Consider the following 17,096-nt stretch of genomic DNA (forward strand, 5'->3'; position numbering starts at 1 on the left):
ACCACCTATTGTCCTCAAACATCTCATTTCCAACACATCCAACACACCCTCCTCCGCACAACTCTATCTAGAGCCCACGCCTCGGAACCATATAACATTGTTGGAACCTCTATTCCTTCAAACATACCCATTTTTGCTTTCCAAGATAATGTTCTTGACTTCCACACATTTTTCAACGCTCTAAGAACTTTCGCCCCCTCCCCACCCTGTGACTCACTTCCGCTTCCATGGTTCCATCCGCTGCCAAATCCACTTCCAGATATCTAAAACACTTAACTTCCTCCAGTTTTTCTTCATTCAAACTTACCTCCCAATTGACTTGTCCCTCAACCCTACTGTACCTAAAAGCCTTGCTCTTATTCACATTTACTCTCGGCTTTCTTCTTTCACACACTTTACCAAACTCAGTCACCAGTTTCTGCAATTTCTCACCCGAATCAGCCGCCAGCGCTGTACCATCAGCAAACAACAACTGACTCACTTCCCAAGCACTCTCATCCACAACAGACAGTAAACTTGCCCCTCTCTCCAAAACTCTTGCATTCACCTCCCTAACAACCCCATCCATAAACAAAATAAACAACCATGGAGACATCACGCACCCCTGCCGCAAACCGACATTCACTGGGGACCAATCACTTTCCTCTCTTCCTACTCGTACACATGCCTTACATCCTCGATAAAAACTTTTCACTGCTTCTAGCAATGTGCCTCCCAAACCATATATTCTTAATACCTTCCACAGAGCATCTATATCAACTCTATCACATATCTTCTCCAGATCCATAAATGGTACATACAAATCCATTTGCTTTTCTAAGTATTTCTCACATACATCCTTCAAAGCAAACATCAGATCAACACATCCTCTACCACTTCTGAAACCACACTACTCTTCCCCAATCTGATGCTCTGTACATGCTTTCACCCTCTCAATCAATACCCTCCCATTTAATTTCCCAGGAATACTCAACAGACTTATACCTCTGTAATTTGAGCACTCACCTTTATCCCTTTGCCTTTGTACAATGGCACGATGCATGCATTCCACCAATCCTCAGGCACCTCACCATGAGTCATACATACATCAAATATCCTTACCAAACAGTCAACAACACAGTCACCTCCTTTTTTAATAAATTCCACTGCAATACCATCCAAACCCGTTGCCTTGCCAGCTTTCATCTTCCGCATAGCTTTTACTACCTCTTCTCTGTTTACCAAATCATTCTCCCTAACCCTCTCACTTCACACACAACCTTGACCAAAACACCCTACATCTGCCACTCTATCATCTAAGACATTCAATAAACCTTCAAAATACTCACCTCCTTCTTACATCACCACTACTTGTTACTACCTCCCCATTTGCCCCCTTCACCAATGTTCCCTTTTGTTCTCTTGTCTTATGCACTTTATTCACCTCCTTCCAAAACATCTTTTTATTCTCCCCAAAACTTAAGGATGCTCTCTCGCCCCAACTCTCATTTGCCCTCTTTTTCACCTCTTGCACCTTTCTCTTGACCTCCTGCCTCTTTCTTTAACACATCTCCCAGTAAATTGCGCTATTTCCCTGCAAAAATCGTCCAAATGCCTCTCTCTTCTCTTTCACTAATAACCTTACTTCATCCCACCATTCACTACCCTTCCTAATCTGCCCACCTCCCACACTTCTCATGCCACAAGTATCTTTTGCGCAAGCCATCAATCCTTCCCTAAATACATCCTATTCCTCCCCCACTCCCCTTACGTCCTTTGCTCTCACCTTTTTCCATTCTGCACTCAGTCTCTCCTGGTACTTCCTCACACAAGTCTCCTTCCTAAGCTCACTTGCTCTCACCACTCTCTTCACCCCAACATTCTCTCTTCTTTTCTGAAAACCTCTAAAAATCCAGTTACACCTCTCTGCACATTAAAATCCAAAAGTCTCTCTTTCACGTGCCTATCAATTACGTAAACCAATAACGCTCTCTGGCCATCTCTCCTACTTACATACATATACTTATGTATATCTCTCTTTTTAAACCAGGTATTTCTAATCACCAGTCCTCTTTCTGCACACAAATCTATAAGCTCTTCACCATTTCCATTTACAACACTGAACACCCTATATACACCAATTATTCCCTCAACTCCCACATTACTCACCTTTGCATTCAAATCATCCATCACTATAACCCGGTCTCGTGCATCAAAACTAACACACTCACTCAGCTGCACCCAAACACATGCCTCTCATGATCTTTCTCCTCATGCCTAGGTGCATAGGCACCAATAATCACCCATCTCTTTCCATCCACTTTCAGCTTTACCCCATATCAATCTAGAGTTTACTTTCTTACACTCTAACACATACACCCACCACTCCTGTTTCAGGAGTAGTGCTACTCCTTCCCTTAGTCTTGTCCCCTTACCAACCCCTGACTTTACTCCCTAAACATTCCTAAACCACTCTTCCCCTTTACCATTGAGCTTCGTTTCACTCACAGCCAAAATATCCAGGTTCCTTTCTTCAAACATACTACCTATCTCTCCTTTTTTCTCATCTTGGTTACATCCCCTTTAGTCAACTTTAATAATGTGACACTAATGCTCTCAAGCAACAGCTTTTTGGGATTGCTTTTTGTCCATCTTTTTTGAATGGGGTGACGTGACTTAGTCTTCAACTCTTGAGAATGATGACAGAATCTAGGCATTTTCTCTAGAAGATATTTAATCCTTGTGCTAAAGGTGTTTTGCTTTTTACTGTGAAGACCGAGTTACTCGACTCCAGGCCTGGGGCTGAGTGAGTGGCCCCCTCAAAATTCTGTGTTTAGTTGAAGGTGATATCTGATATGTACAACAATGGAGGATTACTGTTTAGGAAAAAGTGTTGGTTCATATATCTTTAATTTGGGTTTTCCATCAATAAATCCATATTGCCTTTAAAGAATCTCTCATTTCCGAGCAGTCTTCAATAAAAATATCTTTTTTTAGTAAGCCAATGGAGTTTGTGGCCCTGGATTTGCATTTTGCATAAAAGTATTGAGGGTTATTTCTTATTTCATCAATAGCTTTTTCCTCTTCTTCCTTTTCCTGTGTTTCATACTACACTTGTGTTCCATACTACATTCATTTGCTGGGTGAACTGTGACTTCTTTGGGTATGCAATTCTCTTTTTGCCTCCCATAAAGAGTCTGTCTTACTCATTCTACCATACACCTTTCTGTGCTTTCTTCTTACTGATATACAGCTACCAAAGTCATGTCATTTATACGCTCCTCCTCTGGTTTGGTTCTTCACAGGGTTTCCTATCATGTCACAGACATCTCATTGATCACATCTTCCCATTATATGATTATCAATAAAACTGAAATCAATCGATACACCTCCACTACTATATATGCTCTGTCAAGGCAATTTAGCATGCAAGGTTCTTTTTCCTTCGATTAGGATTTGGTCAGAGAACAGCGTGTTTGATATGGTGAAGTCACATGTCAAGTCCACATTATTTGTAAGGAATAAGTCCTGAGTGTTATTTCTTCTGGTTGATTTTGTTATTTGTTGATTAAAGGTGAACTTTTCACACAGTCTGAAACCCCTTTTTTTTTTTTCAGCTGTTTGTCTGAGCTGCTTCTTGTGTCAGCATTTTCTGCTACAATGTCATTTCCTCCCTGTCTTCATTTAATGTGTGGTAGGTTAAAGTCACCCAGTACAAGTACATTTGGGGTCGAGTTTCTGGGAGGTCAAGACATAGGTTTATGTTTCTTATGTGTTACATAAAACTCTTGAGGATCTGAAGTGGTCAATAGATTAATGCAATGACCAAGTTTTGGTTTCCAACCTTGAAGACATGTGCTTCTACTGCATCATTTGAGGAGTTACATTCATTAGCTACAGGAGTATCTATCATATATAGTCTGACTCCACATGGCCTTCTAGTCCTGTTACATTGGTACAAGTTGTAATTTTGGTTCCAGACCTAAATATTCACATGGCTCACCAAAGGTGACTTTTCACTCACAGTGTAACATGTAGGCAGAGTCTGGTAATGCCCATAAACTTAATCTGTTCAATTTTGATTTATCTTGTTACCAAGCCTTTAGTATCTTATGTATGTTCTGTACTAATACATATTTAGTTATCATGTCTTTAATATTTACTTAGGCAAGGATAACCAAAAATTGCTGCCCTAGAATGCATCAATTCACATTACACTTCTGAGAAAGGTGTCTTAGATTTACAGTTTTTCATATTACACTCAAGATCTCAAAGAACCCATCTACAACATAAACCAAGAAATCTATCTTGAATGTATTAAGGTGTGTCAAATAGTACCTGCCACATAGCAATCTTTGCAGCACAACCCATATTTTTCTCTCCTCACGTGCACTTGCATTTACATTTGCTCTCTATCACACTCAGGGTGGTGGTGATGTAGTTTTGTTTCTAAATTTCAGGAAAGGGGGGGGGGGGACTGTAAAATTCCCTGCTGGGTATGGAAATATTCCCTAATGTATTCATATATGACTGTAGGAATACTGTCTGTCAGACATGCTGAGTAAGCAAAAACTTTACAAAGTTTATCTTGGATTGCTTATCTCTTTCTCTTGTTTACACACACATAAAAATGCAACATTCGTTGGAATATCAAGCATGTAAAACTTCCCTGAGGCTTCCTAATGTTGGAGTTATAATGTTGCACATGCAATCTCATCAGAGATATGTTGCCATGTACCCAAGTCTGCAAATGGAGATGAAGATGACACTCCGGATGATCATGCTTTGCCACTCAAAATGATGGATATTACCAATACAATTTCAAGTATAATTAATATCCATTGGTGAAGCAGCAACACCCAAAGGAAAATCCCCAACCAATTATGAAAATAATCTTTTATGATTATTTTCAAAACATAGTGGATGTCACAGTAATTCCACTTATATTCATTGAGTTGGGGTGGAACTATAGAACAATCAAAGGAGAGGAAAGTTGTGAAGAATTTTCAATATAGAGATGGACAGAGTCTTAAAGAAACAAGAATATGTATGTGGCATTTATGGATCTGAAGAAAGCATATGATGGGGTTTATATTCATAATCTATGGAAGGTCTTATGAATCTATCATGTGGAAGGAAAGTTATTAGAAGCAGTGAGGAGTTTACTGAAGAAAGTATGGTGTGTGTGCAAGTACGCAAATAAGAAGGTGAGTGGTTCCAGGTGAAGGTGGGTATGTGGCAGGAATGTGTTATGTCACCATGGCTGTTTAATGTTACTGTATGGGGTAGTGAAGGTGACTGCAAGGGTCTTGGAGTGAGTAGCAGGTATGTTAAGGAAGGGGAACTTAGGTGTCGGTTGCTATTTGCTGATGATATGACGCTGAAGGCATATTCAAGTGAGAAATAGCACTAGTTGGTGTATGAGTTTGAGAATGTGTATGGAGAGGAGAAAGTTGAAAATAAATGTGAATAAAGGAAGATGATTTGGTTTAGCAGTGAAAAGAGACAGGTTATTTGGACGGTGAGTTTGAATGGAGAGAAGTAAGAGGAAGTGGAGTGTTTTTGGAGCTTGGGAGTGGAAATGGCAGCAAATGAAATCATGGTGGCCGAATTGAAACATTGGGTGGTCGAATGTGGAAAGGTCTTTGGTGCACTGAGAAATGTGTGGAAAGAGGTTACTGTCTTTTATGGGAAAGATGGATATGTTTGATAATTCAGTAGTTCTGTTTGTGCTATATGGACATGGCATGTAGGCCTTTGACAAAAATATAAAGGATAGGGTGAATGTGATGGAAATGAAATGTTTGAGGACAATATGTTGTGTCAGGAGGGTTGATCAAATATATATATATTTATATATATATATATTATCCCTGGGGATAGGGGAGAAAGAATACTTCCCATGTATTCCCTGCGTGTCGTAGAAGGCGACTAAAAGGGGAGGGAGCGGGTGGCTGGAAATCCTCCCCTCTCGTTTTTTTTTTTTTTTTTTAAAGAAGGAACAGAGAAGGGGGCCAGGTGAGGATTTTCCCTCTAAGGCCCAGTCCTCTGTTCTTAACGCTACCTCGCAAACGCGGGAAATGGCGAATCGTATGAAAGAAAAAAAAAAAATGATTATTTAACATAAAGTTGGTGATGAAGACAACAACATACTTCTTTACAGATAAACAACAGTAAAGCATCACAGTCCAATGTGGACAGCAAACCTGGAAAGGAAACTGCATTTAAAACTTGTATGGTTATCATGTCAAGAGTCCAAGTTGATAGTCCCATGAACAGGTCTCCCTCTTTCCCAACGTCTTGGTAATATAGATCATGGGGAAAAAAATACATGATGCCCATGTAGTATCACTCTATATCATTCTACTCATCATTCATATCTTTGACATACATTGAACTTCTTAAGCCCGACGGCACAACCCTTAGCAATGACAGCCTTTGAGGGTAATGTGTGACAACAGGTCATTGTAAACAAAGGGTCATGCCGTCGTACTCGAGGCCTTAATACCCTATATTATTCCAACTGCCATAATTTAGGTCCTCCACCCACGTCTGAGAACACACCCATACGTCACTTAATATCCGGAAACCCATGACTCAACTTCTTGCTCAACGAGTTAACCTTTGATGTGGGTTGAACACTTCCTTGCTGCCACACCTTACACCATTAATTAGATGCCTCTATCATCCTAGTACATACCTACAAAGAAAGCAGTATTTATTATGGCTGCTGACTTCTCACATAAAAGTTATAAGTGGTAAACAAATTCAAAAAAGCTAGGTAAGGACAGTTCATTTTACCAAGGACAAATATGCCTTGCTACGGGAAAACAAACAATTCTATTTTAGGATAACAATATACCGGATATAAACAAAATCAGCAATAAAATTACCACAATGGATGATACAGGTAAACGCCACAGTGGCCACGAGATATTTCAAATGTCTTTCCATCTTATCTTTCTTTATATAGTCCTATGTATATTTACGAGCACTGGATACCAGGTGTTCACTCGGATACGGCTGGATTGAGACTGACAATAAGTGTTGCCATAACCTGGAAAGACAATGCTGAGGAAAGCGCTTACACCGCTACACTATAGCGAACCGTCTAATCCTTCCCCATCCCAACACCAGCAGAAAAAATTTCCCTTGGAAACAATAGTATGCACAATTACTGTACAACAACAGTAGATAACAATAACACTGGCAAAACAAACGTCAGCTTATCGAGCATAGACGATCTGTCATACGATAACTGGTGGATTCTGGTAATTCTTGCGGTAACACAGAGGAATCCAAACAACGCCACCATTGGGTCTCTCCATGGCTCTTTGTGACAGAGGAAAAGATATGAAACACATAGATTAGTATAGTAAGAGTAGAAATACGTACATATAAGAAAAATTATATAAAATTTTCTTGTACATAAGTAGACGCAAAAAATGTCAGTCATGGATATATATTTGAAGCAAATATATATCACGTCTATTTCTAAACGTATCTATGGCACCACTTTTGGCCACTGTAATTAATCAATCATTCCATGTGCTGACAATATTAAGAAAAAAATTTCGTTTTATTTGAGGCAAAATGTTTTCCCACGTTTTTGTAACAATTCTCCCGAGTGAAATCAAATGAATTTATTCCTATTCTGCTCGCAACCTCGAGATTAGAAAGCATTTGATAACTTTGAAAGCCTATATCAGATCACCCCTTAACATTCTCTCTTTTCTTCTTTTTTTCAAACTAAGTAGATTCAAATCGTTTAGTCGGCTCTCACAGGATTTGTTTCTCAGATTGGGAATCATCTGGGGTAGTTCGTCTGTGTACTCTTCCCATCCTTGTTTGTCATGTACCTTTTTAACTGCTTCTGCGCACCAGTCATTATTAACCCAAATCTTGTTATTATCTGTTTACATTTTGTAGTTCAAGAGAATTCCTGATGTAGTCTGCCTTTTCATTCTTAGTAGCGATATGTAAAACTTGCACTTGATATCAGAATTAATTTGCCACCTGTGGTCCCATCCATCAGTTTGCATGTGCCCATTTGAAGCTTGAAACGTTGTTTCTCTTGGAAATCTGTTTTCTAAGAAATACTGTTTGATAATTTCGATATCTTACAATGCAGCCCTTCATCATTACCATTAATACATAAGAGGAAGCGAACCGCTCCTGAAACTGATCCATGCGGTACACCACTTGTTAGTTCTAACCATCCAGAGGCTTGGCCATTATATACAACTCACCTTAAAGCCAGTCAACCAATTCATAAACTAAGGAAGTATACAACCCCATCTATACCATGTGACAATTTTAGTTTGAAACCTCTGGTGTGGAACTTTACCGAATATTTTTTGGATATCTAAGAAAATGCTTTACTTTCATTATTCATGTTGATTATATCACTAAAGAAATCAAGTCAGACATGTAGGAATTGGTCGAAAGCAACACAAAGACTTTAGTTAAGTGGCGGGCCTGTTGATAGTTGACGATCTTGTCCCGAGTAATTGTTTCCGTAATTTGATCAAAAGCAAACGTTAAAATAATAGAAAGATGATTTTAGGGCAGTGATTTGTTACTATTTGTGAAAATGGCTGTTACATTAGCAAGTTGTCATTACCCTAAACGTTCCCCGTAGCGAGTGACTTATTGAGGAGAGCAGCAGTCAAGGGTTTAACTATCTCATTTTCGCCTCTTTCATTGTCTTCGGAACTAAACTTCCCTGGGTCTGCTGTTTTATTAATTTCTATTTCATTTAGTGCTGATATCATATCTTAAACTCTTATCCATGTGTCGCAAAATGTTTTTCTCTTAGCAGTGGAAATGGATTCGGGACATGAGTTGTACCCTCACATGTAAATGCAGATGCAAGAAATCATTCAAAATATTTGCCATGTCTTCGTTGTCATGAACCACATTACCATTTTTAGTTATCAATGGACCAGTTGAGTGGGTAATGACTCTCTGCATTCTAACATATTCACATAGGTCCTTCCGATATCTTTTTGCTGTTTTCGGCAATCTATGTTTCATAATCACGATTACTTTGACTTAAAAGTTTCTTAGTTTCTCTTCGTAGACTTACATTATTTGCTTTATCATGCTGGTTGTTGGTCTTTATGAGTTTCTTATGTGTTGCTTCTCAGAAGACAACGGGCACTTCTTTGTGTCTTGGTTTCACACTGGAAAAAAATCGTTAGACGTACTTCTGCTTTGAACGTTTGACTGGACTTTCCCAAGCTACATTCCTATCGTTTTCATTAATGACGTCATCTCATGTTTGCTTGTAAAGAGTAATGCGAAGATCTTTAGAATCTGCATGTCTAGAATTTGGTTTTTTTTTTTTTCTTTGCGACTCTCACGTTGACCAGCATTACAGACATTGGTGAAAGATCAAAGTCATTTCCCGGTGATCACTTGCACCAAACTTTTCTCGACCCTCGTCAACCAGATCCTAATTTGTTGCTGAAACTAAATCTACTATGTTCTCGTCGCCAGTAGGTTTAATTGTATCATGTGTTATTCAGCAGATTTAGGTAAATCCCGTTCCCCCTCAGCATCTGAACAGGGATTCTCCCCATTTAGATTAAGTAAAATCTCCTACGATCAAATCGTTTTCATTGCTATTTTTTGCTATCTGCTCATAAAGTCTCTCATCTGCGTTTGGTATCTGTGTTGGGGACCAATAAACTAACGCTACTGTAATTTTCTTACGAAAATAATCGTATTGTATTAGGGCGTCGAGATAGGGTTAGGGTGTATTATGTTACACTTCTGCTCGTACCAAGATGGACGTACAATGCAGAAATCTGGCCAATGGTGATATCTTTCATGGATATCACAGGATCGAATTTCCTGCTGTAGAAATTGGCGTTCGGAAACTGTACCTTTATATTCAGCTTAATAATAATGTAATATGGATGGGATGGTGCCTGGGATTTTGTTTAGATATCATAGTCTGGTTTTAGTGCATTATTCGTGATAAGTACACCCTTAGGCCCTTGCTCCTCCGTTGGAGAAACAGCCTCACGGAAATGAATAATGATGATGATAACAACAATGATAACAATAATATACAATAATGGGAAATTAACAATAGCAAATGCATATTCCTTTCATTCGTGCTCCATCTGGGCTAATCGAGTCTTAGCTGCTCGTCTTTGTGTCTACAAAACCATTGTATCCGCTTGAGTCATCTCTTTCTGTGTCATTTCCTCAAGTACTATCTCATATCTGGCTTCTTCACCTTTTCTTCATATGCCACATTTATTTTCATTTAAGACCAATGCACCGACAATAGTCAGACTACCCTTCTGTGTATTTGTTGCTTAGTTTATTGAAGCCATTTGATTATTGATACTCTTGGAACCTCTTCAGTTCTATTTATGATCCTCAAACGTTAGGGTAGCTATGCCTCAGAGCCGGTACTGAGTATCCCATCGTGGGTCTCTTGCTTATATAGCATCATGAGCCTTTCCTGTTAAATCCATGTCTCTAGATCGCTTTATTATTGCTTACAGCGACTTTCCTCCTTTCAGATGAAGAATACAAGTGTACAGCTTCTCTGATCCCTGATCTTGCATCTCTTCGAGGGACTTTTCTTTCGTCTTATCTAATGTTACCTTGAGTAGTGTACTGTTCCTATGTCCTCACCAAAAGGAGACTTTTTTTTACTAGCGGTATAGAAGTAAGCGGAGTCCGGTTACATTCTCTCTCTCTCTCTCTCTCTCTCTCTCTCTCTCTCTCTCTCTCTCTCTCTCTCTCTCTCTCTCTCTCTCTCTCTCTCTCTCTCTCTCTCTCTCTCAGACACACACACACACACACGGGGAACGTATCGTGTTTCATTTTCCCCGTGGACTCAATATATATATATATATATATATATATATATATATATATATATATATATATATATATATATATATATATATATATATTCTTTTTCTTTCTTTTAAACTATTCGCCATTTCCCGCGTTAGCGAGGTAGCATTAAGAACAGAGGACTGGGCCTTTTTTGGAATATCCTCACCTGGCCCCACTCTGTTCCTTCTTTTGGAAAATTAAAAAAAAGCGAGAGGGGAGGATTTCCAGCCCCCGCTCCCTCCCCTTTTAGTCGCCTTCTACGACACGCAGGGAATACGTGGGAAGTATTCTTAATCCTCTATCCCCAGGGAGACAGCGACAAAGTATAAAAAAAAAAAAAAAAAAAAAAATATATATATATATATATATATATATATATATATATATATATATATATATATATATATATTTATTATTTATTTTGCTTTGTCGCTGTCGCCCGCTTTTGCGAGGTAGCGCAAGGAAACAGACGAAAGAAATGGCCCAACCCACCCCCATACACATGTATATACATACACATCCACACACGCAAATATACATACCTATACATCTCAATGTACACATATATATACACACACAGACACATACATATATACCCATGCACACAATTCACACTGTCTGCCTTTATTCATTCCCATCGCCACCTCGCCACACATGGAATACCATCCACCTCCCCCCTCATGTGTGCAAGGTAGCGCTAGGAAAAGACAACAAAGGCCCCATTCATTCACACTCAGTCTCTAGCTGTCATGCAATAATGCCCGAAACCACAGCTCCCTTTCCACAACCAGGCCCTACACAACTTTCCATTGTTTACCCCAGGCGCTTCACATGCCCTGATTCAATCCACTGACAGCACGTCAACCCCGGTATACCACATCGATCCAATTCACTCTGTTCCTTGCCCGCCTTTCACCCTCCTGCATGTTCAGGCCCCGGTCACTCAAAATCTTTTTCACTCCATCTTTCCACCTCCAATTTGGTCTCCCACTTCTCCTCGTTCCCTCCACCTCCGACACATATATCCTCTTGGTCAATCTTTCTTCACTCATTCTCTCCATGTGCCCAAACCATTTCAAAACACCCTCTTCTGCTCTCTCAACCACGCTCTTTTTATTTCCACACATCTCTCTTACCCTTACATTACTTAGTGGATCAAACCACCTCACACCACACATTGTCCTCAAACATTTCATTTCCAGCACTTCCACCCTCCTGCGCACAACTATCCATAGCCCACGCCTCGCAACCATACAACATTGTTGGAACCACTATTCCTTCAAACATTCCCATTTTTGCTTTCCGAGATAATGTTCTCGACTTCCACACATTCTTCAAGGTTCCCAGGATTTTCGCCCCCTCCCCCACCCTATGATTCACTTCCGCTTCCATAGTTCCATCCGCTGCATATATATATATATATATATATATATATATATATATATATATATATATATATATATATATATATATATATATATTATTATTATTATTTTTTTATTATACTTTGTCGCTGTCTCCCGCGTTTGCGAGGTAGCGCAAGGAAACAGACGAAAGAAATGGCCCCACCCCCCCCCCCCCATACACATGTATATACATACGTCCACACACGCAAATATACATACCTACACAGCTTTCCATGGTTTACCCCAGACGCTTCACATGCCTTGATTCAATCCACTGACAGCACGTCAACCCCGGTATACCACATCGCTCCAATTCACTCTATTCCTTGCCCTCCTTTCACCCTCCTGCATGTTCAGGCCCCGATCACACAAAATCTTTTTCACTCCATCTTTCCACCTCCAATTTGGTCTCCCTCTTCTCCTCGTTCCCTCCACCTCCGACACATATATCCTCTTGGTCAATCTTTCCTCACTCATTCTCTCCATGTGCCCAAACCACTTCAAAACACCCTCTTCTGCTCTCTCAACCACGCTCTTTTTATTTCCACACATCTCTCTTACCCTTACGTTACTCACTCGATCAAACCACCTCACACCACACATTGTCCTCAAACATCTCATCTCCAGCACATCCATCCTCCTGCGCACAACTCTATCCATAGCCCACGCCTCGCAACCATACAACATTGTTGGAACCACTATTCCTTCAAACATACCCATTTTTTGCTTTCCGAGATAATGTTCTCGACTTCCACACATTCTTCAAGGCCCCCAGAATTTTCGCCCCCTCCCCCACCCTATGATCCACTTCCGCTTCCATGGTTCCATCCGCTGCCAGATCCACTCCCAGATATCTAAAACACTTCACTTCCTCCAGTTTTTCTCCATTCAAACTCACCTCCCAATTGACTTGACCCTCAACCCTACTGTACCTAATAACCTTGCTCTTATTCACATTTACTCTTAACTTTCTTCTTCCACACACTTTACCAAACTCAGTCACCAGCTTCTGCAGTTTCTCACATGAATCAGCCACCAGCGCTGTATCATCAGCGAACAACAACTGACTCACTTCCCAAGCTCTCTCATCCCCAACAGACTTCATACTTGCCCCTCTTTCCAAAACTCTTGCATTTACCTCCCTAATAACCCCATCCATAAACAAATTAAACAACCATGGAGACATCACACACCCCTGCCGCAAACCTACATTCACTGAGAACCAATCACTTTCCTCTCTTCCTACACGTACACATGCCTTACATCCTCGATAAAAACTTTTCACTGCTTTTAACAACTTGCCTCCCACACCATATATTCTTAATACCTTCCACAGAGCATCTCTATCAACTCTATCATATGCCTTCTCCAGATCCATAAATGCTACATACAAATCCATTTGCTTTTCTAAGTATTTCTCACATACATTCTTCAAAGCAAACACCTGATCCACACATCCTCTACCACTTCTGAAACCACACTGCTCTTCCCCAATCTGATGCTCTGTACATGCCTTCACCCTCTCAAACAATACCCTCCTATATAATTTACCAGGAATACTCAACAAACTTATTCCTCTGTAATTTGAGCACTCACTCTTATCCCCTTTGCCTTTGTACAATGGCACTATGCACGCATTCCGCCAATCCTCAGGCACCTCACCATGAGTTATACATACATTAAATAACCTTACCAACCAGTCAACAATACAGTCACCCCCTTTTTTAATAAATTCCACTGCAATACCATCCAAACCTGCTGCCTTGCCGGCTTTCATCTTCCGCAAAGCTTTCACTACCTCTTCTCTGTTTACCAAATCATTTTCCCTAACCCTCTCACTTTGCACACCACCTCGACCAAAACACCCTATATCTGCCACTCTATCATCAAACACATTCAACAAACCTTCAAAATACTCACTCCATCTCCTTCTCACATCACCACTACTTGTTATCACCTCCCCATTTGCGCCCTTCACTGAAGTTCCCATTTGCTCCCTTGTCTTACGCACTTTATTTAACTCCTTCCAGAACATCTTTTTATTCTCCCTAAAATTTAATGATACTCACTCACCCCAACTCTCATTTGCCCTTTTTTTTTTCACCTCTTGCACCTTTCTCTTGACCTCCTGTCTCTTTCTTTTATACATCTCCCACTCAATTTCATTTTTTCCCTGCAAAAATCGTCCAAATGCCTCTCTCTTCTCTTTCACTAATACTCTTACTTCTTCATCCCACCACTCACGACCCTTTCTAATCAACCCACCTCCCACTCTTCTCATGCCACAAGCATCTTTTGCGCAATCCATCACTGATTCCCTAAATACATCCCATTCCTCCCCCACTCCCCTTACTTCCATTGTTCTCACCTTTTTCCATTCTGTACTCAGTCTCTCCTGGTACTTCCTCACACAGGTCTCCTTCCCAAGCTCACTTACTCTCACCACCCTCTTCACCCCAACATTCACAATATATATATATATATATATATATATATATATATATATATATATATATATATATATATATATATATATATATATATATATATATATATATATTGGAAAGGACCACAATTTTGCGCGTGATCAAGTATATTCCTATGACCACAGGAAAATGAAACACGATAAGTTCCCAAGTGCACTTTCGTGTAATGATCACATAATCAGGGGAGATACAAGAAAGAAATATGTCAGTTGATATACAACGAAAAGACACAGAAGGACGCCATTTTGTAAATAAGTGACTGTTCAAGACAGACAACGAAAGTATCATAAACTTATTAAGTGGATGAGAAGGGGAATTGCTAACAAATTTTAACAACAATAAAGCCATCCAATTTGTATAGATCTTCACGAATATTAAGGTTATCATTCTTTGTGTATTTGATAATGGAAGATTCTACGATACTTCTTGTGATACTGGAGTTAGAGTTCATAGCTAAAAAGTCATTACTCCAGTCAATACAATGATCATAATTTCATACGTGATTAAACAAGGCATTTTATTCTTGTCCTGTTCTTATACTATATTCATGTTGTTTAAGTTTAACAGAAAGATCCTTACCAGTCTGACCAACATAAAATCTATCACAATTTCTACATGGCACTTTAGAAATGCATCCAGGAGAATTTTCTGGTGAGTTCTTGATTAAGATATACTTTATAATATCATTGTTGCTGAAGACAACATTTACATGAAAGGATTTTAAGCAACATGGGAAGCAAAGTGAAATTATTATTAAAAAGGAGAACTAAAAGATTCTTGGTGTCAATGGGAGGTTTGGGCTCAACTCTATAAAATGATTTCTTTGCTAACTTAAGGGATTTATCAATGAAAGATCTAGGGTAGTTTAACTTAGATCCAATAGAATATATCTTCTCAAACTCATCATCAATAAACTCTGGACTGCAAATTCGTAATGCCCTAAGGAACATAAATTGAAATGATGATAATTCAACTCTGTCATGTTGAGTAATAATGAATATATGAGCATACATTGGTGGGTTTTCTGTATATGCTAAACTTAAACTTGTTTCCTTGCCTATGGATCATGCAATCTGAAAATGGTAACATACCATTATTTTCATTTTCTACAGTAAATTTGATGGAAGGTACTAAATTGTTAAGTAAGGTGAGAAATATTTGTAAGTTTTTATTTGTTGGTCAAACACAAAGAACATCATCTACATACCTAAACCAAATTGCATTAGAAAGTAAGATATCCTTTAGTAATTTTGTTTCAAAAAATTCCATATAAAGATTACTTAGTTCAGATGAAAGAGGGTTACCCATTGCCATACCAAATTTTTGAGCATAATAATCTCCATTGACTTGAAATACACAGTCTTTTATTCACAATTTTATCAGTTCAATAGAAACAGACTTTGAAACAGGTAAATAAATACCATCCAAAACATCAAATAAATTTTCTAAAAGGTCATCAACTGGAAGTTTTGTGAAAAGTGAGGAAACATCAAAGCTAACTAGTTTGAAATCAAAATTAACATTGATATTGTTAAGCTTGTTAACTAAATCTACATTGTTCATGATATTAGAATTTGATATCTTACCCACTAAAGGGCGTAATAAAGAAACTAACCATTTTGACAATTTATATGTGATGGAGCCTACTGAACTCACTATAGGACTTGCTGGAAAATTTTGTGTATGTGTTTTGATAAGTCCATACATATATGGCAATGAAGGGGACAAAGACGACAAACTTTAGATAAGAGAACCATTACCTTTCGCAACAATGGGACAAGAATAAAATACCTTGTTTAATCACGTTTAACATTATGATCCTTGTATTGATTGGAGTAATGCCGTCTCAGTTATTAACTCTATTAACACGAAAAATATCATTGAATCTTTAAATATTAAATACTCAAAGAATAATAACCTTAATATTAGTAAAGGTCTATAAAAATTGGATAGCTTTATTGTTGATAAGATTTGTAAACAATTCCCCTTCTTGTCCACATAATAAGTTTATGATACGCTCGTTGTCTGCCAGAACAGCCAACACAGACAACGAGCATAAAGCCATCTCAGTTATCAACTCTACCTAGAATACAACGAAAAATATCACTGTATCTTCTGTTATTAAATACACAAGGAATTATAACCTTTTTCTCCACATAGTAAGTCTATGATACGCTCGTTGTCTGTCTTGGACAATAACTTGTTTACCAAAAGGCGTCTTAGGTACGTCTCTTCGTTGTATGTCAACGGGCTTATATTTCTTTTTTGAATCTTCCCTGATAATGTGATTATTACACGAAAGTGCACTTGGTAACTTACCGTGTTTCATTTCCCCGTGAATTCCTAGGAATATAGTAGA

At 38.8% G+C, this 17,096-nt stretch overlaps 1 protein-coding gene across 4 annotated transcripts in view; it reads right to left on the reverse strand.

The window, feature by feature from the left end:
* LOC139766048 (uncharacterized) overlaps positions 1-7,304 on the reverse strand; it is a 191,185-nt gene extending 183,881 nt beyond the window's left edge. The window contains exon 1 of one of the 4 annotated variants that reach the window (XM_071694191.1): positions 7,200-7,304. Coding sequence is in view for 3 of the 4 variants with exons in the window: in XM_071694189.1 (XP_071550290.1) it covers positions 6,873-6,933 (61 nt within the window). In the remaining variant the exon portion in view is untranslated. Of the gene's footprint in view, positions 1-6,872; positions 7,091-7,199 lie in introns of those variants that run through there. The other 3 variants (XM_071694189.1, XM_071694190.1, XM_071694192.1) reach the window with 3 other exon arrangements.
* Positions 7,305-17,096: the final 9,792 nt, after the last annotated feature.

This window comes from Panulirus ornatus, chromosome 56 (genome assembly GCF_036320965.1).
Source record: "Panulirus ornatus isolate Po-2019 chromosome 56, ASM3632096v1, whole genome shotgun sequence".
In the NCBI taxonomy this organism is placed as follows: Eukaryota; Metazoa; Arthropoda; class Malacostraca; order Decapoda; family Palinuridae; genus Panulirus; species Panulirus ornatus.